The 17644-nt window shown below is 41.5% G+C and overlaps 1 protein-coding gene across 1 annotated transcript in view; it reads left to right on the top strand.

Moving 5' to 3' along the window:
• The window catches only part of LOC106583036 (chemokine-like protein TAFA-1), a 264250-nt gene that overhangs the window by 9969 nt on the left and 236637 nt on the right, over positions 1–17644 (top strand). The window contains exon 2 of the mRNA XM_014166794.3: positions 5060–5193. Coding sequence (XP_014022269.1) covers positions 5070–5193 — 124 coding nt within the window. The 5' untranslated portion in view covers positions 5060–5069. The remainder of the gene's footprint in view (positions 1–5059; positions 5194–17644) is intronic.

Raw genomic sequence — 17644 nt, 5'->3', positions numbered from 1 at the left:
AGCCAATAGATAGATAAAATACTCTCAAAGGCATAGTTCAATCAAATTACAAAATGACACATTGGTTTCCTTACCCTGTAAGCAGTCTATGGACAACGTGTGATAGCACTCCATGCTTTGGTTTTGTTTCATTTTTAGTCATTTAGCAGACTCTCTTATCCAGAGCGACTTACAGTAGTGAATGGATACATTTCATACAATTTCACACATTTTTTTTCTGTGCTGGCCCCCCGTGGGAATCGAACCCACAACCCTGGCGTTGCAAACACCATGCTCTACCAACTGAGCTACAGGGAATTGCCAGAATCACGCAATTTACCATAATCTGCCACCATCTACCACAAACGGCAATCCAGGCTTTGGTTTAGTTTCCCTGGCATTGTTTCCAAATGCTAACGTTTTAGCATTTGTGTCACAAATCTGATTCATGTCATGGTACCGATATTAGCATTTTTCGCACATCATGTCCAAATCATCTAAAAGTTTCTAAAATGTATATGATTTGAACATACTGTGCAAAAAATGCTAATATCAGTACCATGACTTGAATAGGATTTCTACCACAAATGCTGAAACGTTAGCATTTGGAAACAATGCCAAATAAACTAAACCAAAGCCTGGATTGCCGTTTGTGGTAGATGGTGGCAGATTATGGTAAATTGCGTGATTCTGGCAACAATGGCTAACACTCAAATAACGTGCCATAGAATTCTGTGGCACCCCGCAAGCTGTGCTGCAGTACGCCACAACTTTTAAAGAAAGAACCACTGTATGTTTCAACTATGCTGTGATGTTTAACATACAATTTGAATCTATCTAATCAAATATAATCCACAGCTTGCGAGTTGAAGATAAATACTTTTACTAAGAGTATTAGTGTATTATTAACTGACTGACCAGGTCTCTCCAGATCTCCCAACAATGCTATTTCTAGGGTCAACTTTTGATTAATGTTGTGCTTTTTCAGCCATTCCCGAACCTGAGACCGGAAACTGGTTACCTGAGGGCTATACCAGAAGAAGGGTATATTGATTATGTATCCTCACAACAGAATTCGCAGAGCTGCGGTGATTGTATGCTCTAAATATTTAACATTTTGTTGGTGGCAAGAATTCTGTACAATAATTTTAGCTGAAAAGCATGAAGTCTTGAACCTTGCGTCATTTTATATCACTCATTCCCCCTGTGCCATAAAATCGGTACATCAAAAATCTCTTCCCAGCTGAGCTGCGATGATTGTATGCTCTAAATATTTAACATTTTGTTGGTGGCAAGAATTCTGTACAATAATTTTAGCTGAAAAGCACAAAGTCTTGAACCTTTTTTGACCAGAAAAGGGGTTATTTGTTACTGTAGTTTGGTCAGAACGTGGCAGGGGGTGTTTGTTTTATGTGGTTCGGGGTTTGTTGGGTTATGTTATTATGTAAGAGGGGTGTTTGTTTAGAGTGTTCCGGGGTTTTTGGGCTATGTTTATTTCTATGTTAGTTCTAGTCGTTCTATGTCTATGTTTAGTTATGGGGTTGACCTTCAATTGGAAGCAGCTGCTCCTCGTTGCTTCTAATTGAAGGTCTTATTTAAGAGGGGTGTTTTTCTATGGTATTTGTGGGTAGTTGTCTCCTGTTTAGTGTCTGAGCACCTGATAGGACTGTTAGTGTCGTTAGTTTGTTTTGTATACGTGATTTGTTTGTTTTTCCTTCTTCACATTAAAAAAGAAGATGAGTATACACGTTCCCGCTGCATTTTGGTCTGATCCTTACGACACCCGTTACAGAACTACCCACCACCAAAGGACCAAGCAGCAGAGGAAGGAGCAGCAGGTGGACTACAGGGAGTTGTGGACATGGGAGGAAATTCTGGACGGGGCTGGACCATGGCACCAGGCTGGTGAACACCGTTGCCCACCGGAACAGGTGGAAGCAGCCAGGAGAGCGGAGATACGAGAGGTTGAAGAGAACCGGGAATGCTACAGGGGAACACAGCTGGCAAGGAGGCCGGAGAGGCAGCCCCAATAAAAAAAATTGGGGGGGCACACGGGGAGTGTGGCTAAGTCAGGTAGTAGACCTAAGCCAATTCTCCGTGCTTATTATGGGGAGCGTATGGAGTGGAGAGCGCCAAAGTACGTGGAAGTGCGCACAAGCTCGCCCATGCGCACGCACAGTCCGGTGCGAGCGATCCCAGCCCCTCGCAAGTGTCGTGCTAGAGTGGGCATCCAGCCTGGGAGGAGGATGCCTGCGCAGCACATCTGGCCACCAGTGCGCCTCCTAGGTCCAGGCTACTCTACGCCTGCTCTACGCACGGCAACCATCAGGCCTCTGTACAGCCCAGTTCACCCTGTGCCAGCACTCCGCTCGTACAGGGCTACTATTACCATCCAGCCAGGACGGGTTATGCAGGAGGTGCGCTCGAGACCACCAGTGTGCCTCCACGGACCAGTGTATCCTGTTCCCGCTTCCCGCACTAGCCCTGAGGTGCGTGTCTCCAGTCTGGCGCCTCCACTACCAGCCCCACGCACCAGGCCTCCAGTGCGTCAGCCCAGTCCTGCTCCTGCTCCTCGCACTAGCCCTGTGGTGCGTGTCCTTAGTCTGGCAAGTCCTAAGCCAGCCCCACGAATCAGGCCTTCAGTGCGCAGTCCCCGTCTAGAGCTTCCGACGACAGTGCCTCATCCAGAGCTTCCGGCAACAGTGCCTCATCCAGAGCTTCCGGCAACAGTGCCTCGTCCAGAGCTTCCGGCAACAGTGCCTCGTCCAGAGCTTCCGGCAACAGTGCCTCGTCCAGAGCTTCCGGCGACAGTGCCCCGTAGAGAGACGTCCCACAGTCCGGAGCCGAGAGAGACGGCCCACAGTCCGGAGCCGAGAGAGACGGCCCACAGTCCGGAGCCGAGAGAGACGGCCCACAGTCCGGAGCCGAGAGAGACGACCCACAGTCCGGAATCGGCGCAGCCTGAGTCGCCCTTCAGCCCGAGGTCTCCAGCGACGCGCATCAGCCCGAGGTCTTCAGCGATGTGCCATAGCCCAGAGACTTCGGGAGGGGTAAAATTTTATAGATATTTAGCGGGGGTGGACAGGTTAGGTTGGGGAGTAAGGCCGGAGCCTGAGCCACCTCCATAGTAGGTGGGTTGGGGAGGGGGGGGGGGTGTAGCACAAGAACCGTCGGTGACGGTGGCCACCCTCCCTTCCCTCCCTTTAGTTGGGGAATATTTTTTTGTTGTTTATGTTTAGAATTATTGGATTAGGTTTTGTTTTGCTGTTTTAGGTGCATCCGGGGTCTGCACCTTTCGGGGGGGGGGGGTACTGTCACGTTCTGACCAGAAAAGGGGTTATTTGTTATTGTAGTTTGGTCAGGACGTGGCAGGGGGTGTTTGTTTTATGTGGTTCGGGGTTTGTTGGGTTATGTTATTATGTAAGAGGGGTGTTTGTTTAGAGTGTTCCAGGGTTTTTGGGCTATGTTCTTGTTAGTTTATTTCTATGTTAGTTCTAGTCGTTCTATGTCTTTGTTTAGTTATGGGGTTGACCTTCAATTGGAAGCAGCTGCTCCTCGTTGCTTCTAATTGAAGGTCTTATTTAAGAGGGGTGTTTTTTCTATGGTATTTGTGGGTAGTTGTCTACTGTTTAGTGTCTGAGCACCTGATAGGACTGTTAGTGTCGTTCGTTTGTTTTGTATATGTGATTGGTTTGTTTTTCCTTCTTCACATTAAAGAAGAAGATGAGTATACACGTTCCTGCTGCATTTTGGTCTGATCATTACGACACCCGTTACACACTCATTCCCCCTGTGCCATAAAATCAGTACATCAAAAATCTCTTCCCAGCTATTTTGCAATCTGTATAGCACAGCTGTCAACATTCTGGTCCTCAAATGAAACTGGTATACTTTTTTTGGGTAATGCTGTAATTAATTGGCTGTAATCTTGGATTGTGCGGAACTTCCCATAACTCTGATAACTCCATGAAAGACATAACTCTACCCTTCCAATTTACTATGTAATTTACAAACACTCTGAGATTGTTTATCAGTATAGGACTAGGTCACTTTTACAAATGAGGATGTGGAAAATCTACTGAATGACTGGGATGCAGTTTTGGAAAGCTATAGTGAATTCAGGACCAAGCATCTTTCAGAGTAGAATTAAGAGGAGAGGAGGTAGTAACACCTGGAGAGGTGGAGTTATTATTCACTGTGAGGAAGGGCGAGCGAGGCATGGGTCCATATGTCGGCCTTCAGCAGCCGTTAGGCGATCGTTAAATGAATGGCCAAGGTGTCTCATCATGCCTTTATCTGTGGAATGGAAGCATACATTTTGGGCCTTTATATTTTGAGTTGGCAGGCTACACTGTGTACATGGTGTGAAGATGATGATCAAAATTGGTTGATTTCTGATCTTTGGTTTAAGTAGTGTCTATTTTCCAATTGCACAGGGTTGTTTGGAACTCATAAAATATGGCCATCGTTGGAGAGGTGACTGTGTTGCGGGTAATATCTTTGCTACAAAGGCAACACTAGGGATGTAATGGTCCTGTATTCTTTGTAGCTACCCCATACACAAGTCTGGGATATTCTTTTGTCTGTCTGAGTCATAATCATTTTCTGTTCTCATGTAGTATGGTGATTTTTTGACAAGTTTGACCTTGTCACTTTCTCTTCAGATGGAGTTGTTTTGATTGTCCTGGGATAGCCTTCCCCATGTTGGCCATGTCGATCAATGTTTATACCTGTTTTTTCTTCTAAGAACCACTGTCCATGATTTCCTCTCCTAACCTCTCTCATTTGGTTTGTGTTTCTTTTCAATATTCCTTCCATGTATTTTGTGGGTCACCCTCCATCACCTCCTCAGTCTTTTCTATCTCCTCCATTAGACACCCTCTTCCATGTCTCTTTAACCCTCTACCCTCCTCCTGTAGCTGTCCCTGCCATGTCTCTTTAACCCTCTCTCTGCTTTCGTCCTGTAGCTGCCCCTGCCCTGACATGTTTCTTTAACCCTCTGTCTGCTCTCCCCCTGTAGCCGCTCTGCCACCCTGCCCTGCCATGTCGTTTTAACCTTCTCTTTGCACTCTTTCTGCAGCTGCTCTGCCATGTCCTGGTTCCTGGGCCTGTGGATTAGCCTAGGCTTCCTGCTGCTGTGCCAGGCCACACTGTACGAGACTATCCAGCAGCACCACGTTCCACGGCCCGGACGCAATGCCATACAGATCCTGGGTGAGCCCCTGTCTCTGTTCTGTCTGCCACATCACATTGTACCCAGTACCCAGCCAGTCCTCTCAGGGGACCTCTCTGAGAAGTGTCATTGTAAAATAATGCTATGGTACCATTCACTGTGTCCCTGGTGGATACAGTGAGAAAACAGTCTTCTGTCTTTTTGTAATAGCGATGTTTTTTTATTGTGGTTTGAAACCACTATGGCAGCTACTGTGAGAAGAAGAATAGTGCCCTGTGGTTGCGTTCATTTTTATACTTGTTTGTTTCTATAGATGCTAGCATGGTATAATGGATTGTTTGTTTCTATAGATGCTAGCATGGTATAATGGATTGTTTGTTTCTATAGATGCTAGCATGGTATAATGGATTGTTTGTTTCTATAGATGCTAGCATGGTATAATGGATTGTTTGTTTCTATAGATGCTAGCATGGTATAATGGATTGTTTGTTTCTATAGATGCTAGCATGGTATAATGGATCGTTTGTTTCTATAGATGCTAGCATGGTATAATGGATTGTTTGTTTCTATAGATGCTAGCATGGTATAATGGATTGTTTGTTTCTATAGATGCTAGCATGGTATAACGGATTGTTTGTTTCTATAGATGCTAGCATGAAATAATGGATTGTTTGTTTCTATAGATGCTAGCATGGTATAATGGATTGTTTGTTTCTATAGATGCTAGCATGGTATAATGGATTGTTTGTTTCTATAGATGCTAGCATGGTATAATGGATTGTTTGTTTCTATAGATGCTAGCATGGTATAATGGATCGTTTGTTTCTATAGATGCTAGCATGGTATAATGGATTGTTTGTTTCTATAGATGCTAGCATGGTATAATGGATTGTTTGTTTCTATAGATGCTAGCATGGAATAATGGATTGTTTGTTTCTATAGATGCTAGCATGGAATAATGGATTGTTTGTTTCTATAGATGCTAGCATGGTATAATGGATTGTTTGTTTCTATAGATGCTAGCATGGAATAATGGATTGTTTGTTTCTATAGATGCTAGCATGGTATAATGGATTGTTTGTTTCTATAGATGCTAGCATGGTATAATGGATTGTTTGTTTCTATAGATGCTAGCATGGTATAATGGATTGTTTGTTTCTATAGATCCTAGCATGGTATAATGGATTGTTTGTTTCTATAGATGCTAGCATGGTATAATGGATTGTTTGTTTCTATAGATGCTAGCATGGTATAATGGATTGTTTGTTTCTATAGATGCTAGCATGGTATAATGGATTGTTTGTTTCTATAGATGCTAGCATGAAATAATGGATTGTTTGTTTCTATAGATGCTAGCATGGTATAATGGATTGTTTGTTTCTAATGGTTCATTGCTTATGGCTCCAGCTCTACATACAGTACGAGTCAAAAGTTTGGACACACCTACTCATTCAAGGGTTTTCCTTTGTTTTCACTATTTTCTACATTGTAGAATAATAGTGAAGACATCAAAACTATGAAAGAACACATATAGAATCATGTAGTAACCAAAAAAGTGTTAAACAAATCAAAATATATTTTATATTAGAGATTCATCAAAGTAGCCACCCTTTGCCATGATGACAGCTTTTGCACACTCTTGGCATTCTCTCAATCAGCTTCATGAGGAAGGCTTTCCCAACAGTCTTGAAGGAGTTCTCACATTTGCTGAGCACTTGTTAGCTGCTGTTCCTTCACTCTGTGGTCCACCTCATCCCAAACCATCTCAATTTGGTTGAGGTCGGGTGATTGTGGAGGCCATGTCATCTGATGCAGCACTATCGCTCTCCTTCAGCCTGTAGGTGTGTTTTGGGTCATTGTCCTGTTGAAAAACAAATGATAGTCCCACTAAGAGCAAACCAGATGGGATGGTGTATCGCTGCGGAATGCTGTGGTAGCCATGCTGTTTAAGTGTGCCTTGAATTCTAAGTGAATCACCAACAGTGTCACCAGCAAAGCACCCCCACACCATCACATCTCCTCATCTATGCTTCACGGTGGGAACCACACATGCGGAGATAAACCGTTCACCTACTCTGCATCTCACAAAGACACGGCGGTTGGAACCAAAAATCTAAAATTTGGACTCATCAGACCAAAGGACAGATTTTCACCGGTCTAATGTCCATTGCTCGTGTTTCCTGGCCCAAGCAAGTCTCTTCTTTTTATTAGTGTCCTTTAGTAGTGGTTTCTTTGCAGCAATTTAACCATGAAAGCCTGATTCACGCAGTCTCCTCTGAAGAGTTGATGTTCAGATGTGTCTCTTACTTGAACTCTGTGAAGCATTTATTTGGGCTGCAATCTGAGGTGCAGTTTACTCTAATGAACTTATCCTCTGCAGCAGAGGTAACTCTGGGTCTTGAGCTGTTCTTACCATAATATGGACTTGGTCTTTTACCAAATAGGGCTGTCTTCTGTATACCCCCCTAACATGTCACAACACAACTGATTGGATCAAACACATTAAGAAAGAAAGAAATTCCACAAATGAACTTTTAAGAAGGCACACCTGTTAATTGAAATTCCAGGTGACTAACCCTTGAAGCTGGTTGAGAGAATACCAAGAGTGTGCAAAGCTGTCGTCAAGGCAAAGGGTGGCTACTTGGAAGAATCTCAAATATAACATCTATTTTGATTTGATTAACACTTTTTTGGTTACTACATTATTCCATATGTGTTATTTCATAGTTTTGATGTCTTCACTATTATTCTACAATGTAGAAAATAGTAAAAATAAAGACAAACCCTTGAATGAGTAGGTGTGTCTAATCTTTTGACTGGTAACTGTATAACTACATTATCTTCAAGGTTGTTTTTATTGACATTCTCGTACATTCTTTGGAGCAAATCTTTTTTGCTTGGAGTTGATTGTAATGTTTAAGCTCAGCTGCAGCTGCTGTTTTGATCAGAGGTTGGAACTCCCCCTCAGACCCAGATAGACAAAGAGCACTTTTTAACGGGAGAGGAGTCTCAGTGTGGGGAAAGAGTGACTGCAGCATCCTGAATCTATCAGACTAGCTGTTTGGTTGGTACGTAGGACAAGCTCTAGGCTAAACTCCCCATCAGTATGCTATGAGTGCAGGCAGCTTTGATCACAGTGGCTCACATGGAAATTACAATTATGTTTCTCTCTCCCTCTCTGGAAACATTCAACAATTAAATCCAGTTGCTTGTTGACTGTGGGGGCAAAAGGGGAGGGTGTCAGTGAGGTGGGTCTGATTCTCCCTGTTTATGTGGCAGTAGACAGTGGTGGAAAAAGTACCCAATTGTCATTATTGAGTAAAGGTAAAGATTCCTTAATACGAAATGACTCAAGTAAAAGTGAGTCACCCAGTAAAATATTACTTGAGTAAAACTCTAAAGGTATTTGATTTAAAATATACCTAAGTATCAAAAGGGAATATAATTGCTATAATATACTTAAGTATCAAAAGTAACAGTTAAAGTATAAATAATTTAAAATTCCTTACATTAAGCAAATCAGATGGCACCATTTAAAAACACTCCAACACATAATTTACAAACAAAGCATTTGTGTTTAGTGAGTCCGCCAGATCAGAGGCAGTAAGGATGACCAGGGATGTTTTCTTGATAAGTGTGTGAATTTGACCATTTTCCTGTCCTGCTAAGCATTAGAAATGTAACGAGTACTTTTGGGTGTCAAAATGTATGCAGTAAAAAGTAAATTATTTTCTTCAGGAATGTAGTGAAGTAAAAGTTGTCACAAATATAAATATTAAAGTACAGATACACCCCAAAAACGACTTAAGTAGGACTTAAGTATTTTACTGAGGTATTTTACTGAGGTACTTTACACCAGTGGGAGTAGAGTTCCCCAGCCATGTGTCTTTGGAAGCGGCAGAAACAGGCTCCTTTAAGCTTTTAACAATGACTCGCTCCCCGCAGCTGCTGACAACAACAGTATTCCAAACCCCTTTCACCAGGAAACCAGCTGCTGACAACAACAGTATTCCAAACCCCTTTCACCAGGAAACCAAATCCCAACACCTGTTAAACATTGATGCTATCTATCTGTACTTGTCTCATTCTCCGAGCCGTGCTGCACCATGGAGTGAAACGACAGTAATTGAAGCACAAGGCCCAAAAAAGGCATTGATTTCTCCGACTTGTGATGTCAAGGCAAGTATGTTGATAATGAATTAGCTTTTTAACATAAGAACCGCCTGCACCTAGAGAGGTCAGCTGTGGGTGAGAAAAATATCCTCCTGTTCTAGTTTTGTGAAAGTTATGGTCAGAGATCAGCTCACACACACACACACACACACACACACACACACACACACACACACACTTCTTTTATCCTTGTGGGAACCTACAATTAATTTCCATTCTGAGAGCAGGACTGTTCAGTCTGAGAGTAAGAGTGTTTTGTCTGAGAGCAGGACTGTTTAGTCTGAGAGTAGGACTGTTCAGTCTGAGAGTAGGACTGTTCAGTCTGAGAGTAGGACTGTTCAGTCTGAGAGCAGGACTGTTTAGTCTGAGAGTAAGAGTGTTTTGTCTGAGAGCAGGACTGTTTAGTCTGAGAGTAGGACTGTTCAGTCTGAGAGTAGGACTGTTCAGTCTGAGAGCAGGACTGTTTAGTCTGAGAGTAAGAGTGTTTTGTCTGAGAGCAGGACTGTTTAGTCTGAGAGTAAGAGTGTTTTGTCTGAGAGCAGGAGTGTTCTGTACTGTGAAAGTGGATGCAGCTCTGATTCTTGGCACAGAAGAGCAACGGATGCGTTTATTGTTCAGTGTGCTATGGAGAAGATTGGGATGGTCAATCAGCAGCATGTACTCAGTGAGTACTGTCACTGGCTTATTTTCAAATGATAGAATGATAGAAAGGCTAAGTTAAACTCAGGCTATCTACAACTAACAGTGATAAAGCATTACAATAATTGGTGATGACACGTTACAATACATACAGTATAATCACCATTGGATGTGTTGACATTCACTATCATAATCAAAAACCACTCCAAATTTATGTTGCCTTTATGTTGGCCGGGTGATGGACACCTTTTTGTTGTTGTTGTTTTACTGCACTTTCAAGGCCTTTTAAGTGCTCATCAATCTTACTCATGTGCATACTGGCGTTAACCGATCTAACGAGAACTGCTTTCTCGGAATTGAAATGCTATGATGAATATTTGTATTAGAATTGATTTTATAATCTTAGAATGCTCTCTGGTTTCAGCGACCAGACTATGTGATATAAATATACTGTATACAGTGTGTGTAGACAGACGAGAGTGAGATCTCAGATTGATAAACACTTGAATGGATAGTCATAATTGAAAAGGGGAAACGTTAAACAGAATTCAACCGTGATGCATCACATTTACCTGACATAATGCATTACACTGTCAGACCCTTTCATCTGGTTACATACATGCTTTTGATGCTGAGAACATTGTACACATCTTTTTTAAAAAGGAACTTCACATGTCCCGGTTCATATGTTACGGCTCAAAGTGTTTTAAGATGGCTACAACTTCTGGCAGTCAATACACAAAACAAATAGCCCTGTGTGTGAGTGGTTGTGCTTCTGCCTTGTGGGTTGGACTCAGTCAAACTTGACTTTGATGCAATATTTCTGTTTACACAACTTCTGGCATTGTACACACGTCTTATTTTGAAAACATCCATGTCTATCACATATTTAGAATATTGCAATATTGCCTACTCTATATGCATTATTTTCTAACAAAGGTGTTACATTATTGTTTGATTGACAGGCATGTGTTCTGTACCAGAAAGAAGCCTTGAATGAAGGTAGTGTGGATCTCGATATGGAGGCTGATTTTCGCACTGGCTACCTGAGCTCTCTGGCTGAGTGAGTGAATGGTGCAGTAGCTCTCTGTGTTCAGATGAGGGTGTGGATATATCTCTGCACAGGGGAAGTGAAGGTCATGTTGAGCAAGGTACAAATGTAATCCTCAAGCCTGTTCAAGCATCTAACAATGTTTGAAAAACCGGCTTATCCCCTCCTGCAACAGCCAGCTGACAGAATGCCACTGTGCAGTACATGCATACCGAAAATATATGAGAGAGATAGGGGTTTTCAACCTCCATTTCTTTATTTATTTGAATATTTCAGTGACAAATATGCTGGTCAAAGTTGAGGCTGGGATTGAGTAACGAGTTGCCTGACTGCTCCATCACCTACTCAGGAAGTGGCGCCGCTGCCTTCCCATGAGCCTCTGCTCTGTGGCCTCCCCTGCGTCCCCCGCGCCAGGAAGATTGATGGCGCCCTGATTCTGGGCAGCCAATTCTGGTCTCTCAAGAAATAATCCACTACATTGACAGATGAGGGGAATGTGACATGACATACAAGCCCAGCTCAGCTCTCTCCTCACAGTACTGCCAGGAACATTCCTGAAGAAAGCAGGCTGCTGCTGTGGATTTTACTGGACACTCTGCAGCCCAATAGAAGGGTCAAACTGTAACATCCAAAGGTATATGGATAGTTTTTGTTTGCAGGAGTCAGATTGGAATCAAACATTTCTTTACAGTCAGTTTTATGTTCAAATGCCACTGAATATTTAATTGTTTCCCTTCCAAATAGAAGTGCATTGTCATTGTGTCTCCTATCAATGCCCACAGGGAGGATATTGAATACAATGGCGAGGCAGTCGGTTTATGATAGTGGCAGAACTGTTTAAGGTGCCCTTAGATCTCTGAGGGCACTAGCTAATTCCCATTCCAATGTAGGCAACAATATTACGATTTACAGGATCATACACCATTATTAGTTCTGATGGAGCCGTCTTCAGCTGTCATTTTCACAAAACAAATCCGTTGTTATCAGACACAATTAGAAGTTAATTGTTTGTTGCAGTGTCAGTGCTAAACTGTCTCTCATTGTTGATGAAATCAGCAGAACTGGTGACAGACAGGTTAGCCAGTTGTTTTCCCCGTTCTACATGAAGATGCAAGCAGCCACTTGGTGTGACTGTAAACTAATGATGTGATTAGGAATCACTTGATTCATCCTTGTAAAAAAATATATTCAGAGGGAAATTGTGAGATATAGGCTGCTTCAGGAAGTGGGGGGCTGAGGACTTTGTTTTGGAGCAATTCATGCAGATTTTTTTATGGTTTAAAGCATAAGGTGAATATGTCATGAATTCCATATTGAAGCTAGTCTCTCATAGAACGATTATGTGTGTAAACCGAGAGAATCTGTCAGGACCGAATGGGATGCATAGGATAAGACTAGCAGTAGTTCCAGTGTTTGGGTTTTTCTTCACTTGTTATTTGGTCAAATCATGATTTTGAATTTTGGAAGAGGAGGGGACAATTGACCAGTAACTTGCAAAGAGAGAGGGTGGAGCTCCTCATTCCGATTCCGCTCCTTGTTCTAGCATTTCTTAATCTCTTCTCTTAACATGTACTCAAGCAGCCAACCAATTATGTGATACTTTAGTTCTGGGTTAACCAAGATTATACTGCAGCAAACATGGCTTACCCATAGCATTTATAAAATGGTTAAAATGATTTAATCCATTGATTTTAAATAGATCATAATGATTAACCTATTCACAGATGATTGGAAGGTGCTTTAATGAGCTTCATGTTCAGTGTACCATGTGATATGCAATACTCCCTCAGTCTGGGAAAACTCTTCAGGCATTAAAAAAAAACATGAAATTACTATGATTATCCATTATGACATAGAAATATCCACACAGCTAAATTACGCTATTAAAATTGATTCCTAATCACATTATTAGTTCACAGTCACACCAAGTGGCTGCTTGCATGTTCCTGTACAATGTGGAAAACAATTTGCTAACCTGTCAGTACTTTACCAGTTCTGCTGATTTAATCAACAATGAGAAACAGTTTAGCACCGACACTAGATCAAACAATTGACTTCTTATTGTGTCTGACAACACTGTTTATTTTGTCAAAATGACAGCTGAAGACGCTTCATCGAAACTAATAGTGATGTATGATACTGTAAATCTTCATTTTAAAGTGAGCAATAGCAGAAAATGAAATGTTGTTGAATGGAGTCCTATGTTATGATGACCAGATTGACCACCCTCGTAACTTTAAATGTTGTGTTGAGGCTTTTTATATGACCAATGTATATGATTCTGACATCTATTTTTGTGGTTTACTTTGACCTTTTCTGCTGTAGGGTCTTTTCTGTAGGATGAGATGTCTGAGTGTAGGTGGGTGGGTTGGTGAACCTTGGGACATCTATGTTTTGGTAAATGAGGACTGGATTGAATTTAGTAAACTTACATTTTTCCATTGCCATGAGGATAGCTAGCTCAGATGAGGGATGGTTTTCCTGTTTGGAAAACATAGCAATTAGCTACAGTATCAAGTACACAATACATACACACTTGTAGTTTTGCATGCATTTTACATACAGTGAAAACATGAAAGAAACATACACTGTAATCTCACGATAGTGCTCAAACCATATTTACATTTTGTCAACATTAATGTAATCCAAACGACTGGTTCACTTATGCAGCTTCGATTTACAAGCCTTCGCAAACTGCCAAAGGGAAAGCAAGCAGATTTACAACTACGTCACACTACCCACAGGCAAATAACATCTCACTATGAGTTTTCGTGTTTTTGTTTGGCCATTAATCTGATTAATTTCACACCCACTTTTAATTGCAATAATTAATTTGTGCGTGAATGGATGGTGGAATCAGAATTCAATTAAATTCCGCTCACTTGAATGGATGGCGACTTAATCCGATTTGAGCAAATTGTTTAAAAAGGAAACATTTGATCAGGTTGGCAGCAATGTGTCAAGGACTTCTCACCATGGTTCACTGAAAAAGAGTGGTCTCGGTAGATTCAATTCGTACCGTGGTGCGGTTCGCTGCCGGTGAGAACGCAGTCCGGACCAAACACAGGAAAATGACCATTATTATTAGTTGTTTGACTATAACCATTTTATGAAATGCACACAGCATCATAACTTGAGCTCTCTGAAACATTCTGTAAGTAGCAATGCATTTATGAGTGCATCCAATGCAGATTAAGGGAGACGGGGGCTAAACCGGAGATATAGGCTGCTAAATATAGAGCGGTTATCTAATATAATATTAGAGTGGCTATTGCGTGGTTTCCTCCCGCATGTTGTTTCAAGACCAAAGCTAAAGTAATATCAAGATTGGTATACACAAGTAATGCTTCTTGGTCAAATAGCCCTTACACAGCCTGGAGGTGTGTTGGGTCATTGTTCTGTTGAAAAACAAATGATAGTCCTGACTACCTCATGAAGCTGGTTGAGAGAATGTCAAGAGTGTGTAAAGCTGTCATCATGACAAAGGGTGGCTACTTGGAAGAATCTCAAATATAAAATTTAACCTCTATGGGCTAGGTGGGACGCTTGCGTCCCACCTACGTAACAGCCACTGGCAGCCTGTGGGGCGATTTTCAAAACCTTAAAAATCCTATTACTTCAATTTCTCAAACATATGACTATTTTACAGCTATTTAAAGACAAGACTCTCGTTAATCTAACCACACTGTCCGATTTCAAAAAGGCTTTACAACGAAAGCAAAACATTAGATTATGTCAGCAGAGTACCAAGCCAGAAATAATCAGACACCCATTTTTCAAGCCAGCATATAATGTCACCAAAACCCAGAAGACAGCTAAATGCAGCACTCACCTTTGATGATCTTCATCAGATGACAACCCTAGGACATTATGTTATACAATACATGCATGTTTTGTTCAATCAAGTTCATATTTATATCAAAAACCAGCTTTTTACATTAGCATGTGACGTTCAGAACTAGCATACCCCCCGCAAACTTCCGGGGAATTCGCTAACATTTTACTAAATTACTCACGATAAACGTTCACAAAAAGCATAACAATTATTTTAAGAATTATAGATACAGACCTCCTCTATGCACTCGATATGTCCGATTTTAAAATAGCTTTTTGGTGAAAGCACATTTTGCAATATTCTAAGTACATAGCCCAGGCATCACGGGCTCGCTATTTAGACACCCGGCAAGTTTAGCACTCACCATAATCATATTTACTATTATAAAAGTTTGATTACCTTTTGTTGTCTTCGTCAGAATGCACACCCAGGACTGCTACTTCAATAACAAATGTTGGTTTGGTCCAAAATAATCCATCGTTATATCCGAATAGCGGCGTTTTGTTCGTGCGTTCCAGACACTATCCGAAATAGTAAAGAAGTGTCGCGCGCATGGCGCAATTCGTGACAATAAAATTCTAAATATTCCATTACCGTACTTCGAAGCATGTCAACCGCTGTTTAAAATCAATTTTTACGACATTTTTCTCGTAGAAAAGCGATAATATTCCGACAGGGAATCTCCTTTTCGGCAAACAGAGGAAAAAATCCCAAAGGCGGGGGCGGTCGGGTCACGCGCATAAGCCCAGTGTCCCTTGATCGGCCACTTGAGAAAGGCGATAATGTGTTTCAGCCTGGGGCTGGAATGACGACATTCTGTTTTTTCCCGGGCTCTGAGCGCCTATGGACGACGTGGGAAGTGTCACGTTAGAGCAGAGATCCTTAGTAAATGATAGAGATGGAAAAGAAGTTCAAGAAATGGTCAGACAGGCCACTTCCTGTAAAGGAATCTCTCAGGTTTTGACCTGCCATTTGAGTTCTGTTATACTCACAGACACCATTCAAACAGTTTTAGAAAATTTAGGGTGTTTTCTATCCATATGTAATAAGTATATGCATATTCTAGTTACTGGGTAGGAGTGGTAACCAGATTAAATCGGGTATGTTTTTTATCCAGCCGTGTCAATACTGCCCCCTAGCCCTAACAGGATATTTTGATTTGTTTAACACTTTTTTGGTTGCTACATGATTCCATGTGTTATTTCATAGTTGTGATGTCTTCACTATTATTCTACAATGTAGAAAATAGTAAAAATAAAGAAAAGCCCTTGAATGAGTAGGTGTGTCCAAACTTTTGGCTGGTACTGTACATAAAGGAATATTAGTAGGAATATAGCCATAAAATAATTAAGAGAAAGGAGTATGGAATATATTTGAAAAGCCAATGTTTTTTGAATACATTGAAATGGAGGCGCCCCCGTGTGGGGATGATATTTAAAAAAATGTGATAGTTCTTACAGTGTCTATAGTGCAATTCATTTTTTACTTGATTGGAGAAAAAAAAACACTAACGTGGCCAGTACGGTGCAATAAACTTGATTGAACTATTTACAGAAAATATATACACAATAATACATACAGGAGCAAATCAGTCTGAATATCAGGACGCACAACTACAACACTTTTCGACTACTAATTAATGTACACATTGCGTCTGAAACCGTTCTTTAGAGATTGCAACCACTCTATCCCCACGACAAGTGTGTTTAGGGTTCCATCTGCATTCATTCCACCTGGGCCTATTGACCCAGCTGTGGATACAGAGCATTCAGAAAGTATTCAGACCCCTTGACTTTTTCCACATTTTGTTACCTTACAGCCTTATTCTATTCAATAGTTTTTTTTTTCTTTCAGCAATCTACACACAATATCCCATAATGAAAAAGCAAAGATTACAGCCTAAATTCTTCTTTGGTAAGACTCTACAAGTTTTGGCACACCTGTATTTGGGGAGTTTCTCCCAATGTTCTCTGCAGATCATCTCAAGCTCTGTCAGGTTGGATGGGGAGCGTTGCTGCACAGCTTTTTTTCATGTCTCTCCAGAGAGGTTCGATCGGGTTCAAGTCCGGGCTCTGGCTGGGCCACTCAAGGATATTCAGACACTTGTCCTGAAGCCACTCCTGTTGTTGTCTTGGCTGTGTGCTTAGGGTTGTTGTCCTGTTTGGAGGTGAACCTTAGCCCCAGTCTGAGGTCCTGAGTGCTCTGGAGCAGGTTTTCATCAAGGATCTCTCTGTACTTTGCTCCGTTCATTTTTCACTCGATCCTAACTATAGTGAGGGGAAAAAGTATTTGATCCCCTGCTGATTTTGTACGTTTGCCCACTGACAAAGAAATGATCAGTCTATAATTTTAATTGTAGGTTTATTTGAACAGTGAGAGACAGAATAACAACAAAATAATCAAGAAAAACGCATGTCAAAAATGTTATAAATTGATTTGTATTTTAATGAGGGAAATAAGTATTTGACCCCCTCTCAATCTGAAAGATTTCTGGCTTCCAGGTGTCTTTTATACAGGTAACGAGCTGAGATTAGGAGCACACTCTTAAAGGGAGTGCTCCTAATCTCAGTTTGTTACCTGTATAAAAGACACCTGTCCACAGAAGCAATCAATCAATCAGATTCCAAACTCTCCACCATGGCCAAGACCAAAGAGCTCTCCAAGGATGTCAGGGACAAGATTGTAGACCTACACAAGGCTGGAATGGGCTACAAGACCATTGCCAAGCAGCTTGGTGAGTAGGTGACAACAGTTTGTGTGATTATTCGCAAATGGAAGAAACACAAAATAACTC

This window comes from Salmo salar, chromosome 22 (genome assembly GCF_965601325.2).
Source record: "Salmo salar chromosome 22, fSalSal1, whole genome shotgun sequence".
NCBI lineage: Eukaryota > Metazoa > Chordata > Actinopteri > Salmoniformes > Salmonidae > Salmo > Salmo salar.
The sequence above is the reverse complement of the archived record's forward strand: the minus strand, read 5'-3'. Positions and strand labels throughout refer to the sequence as shown.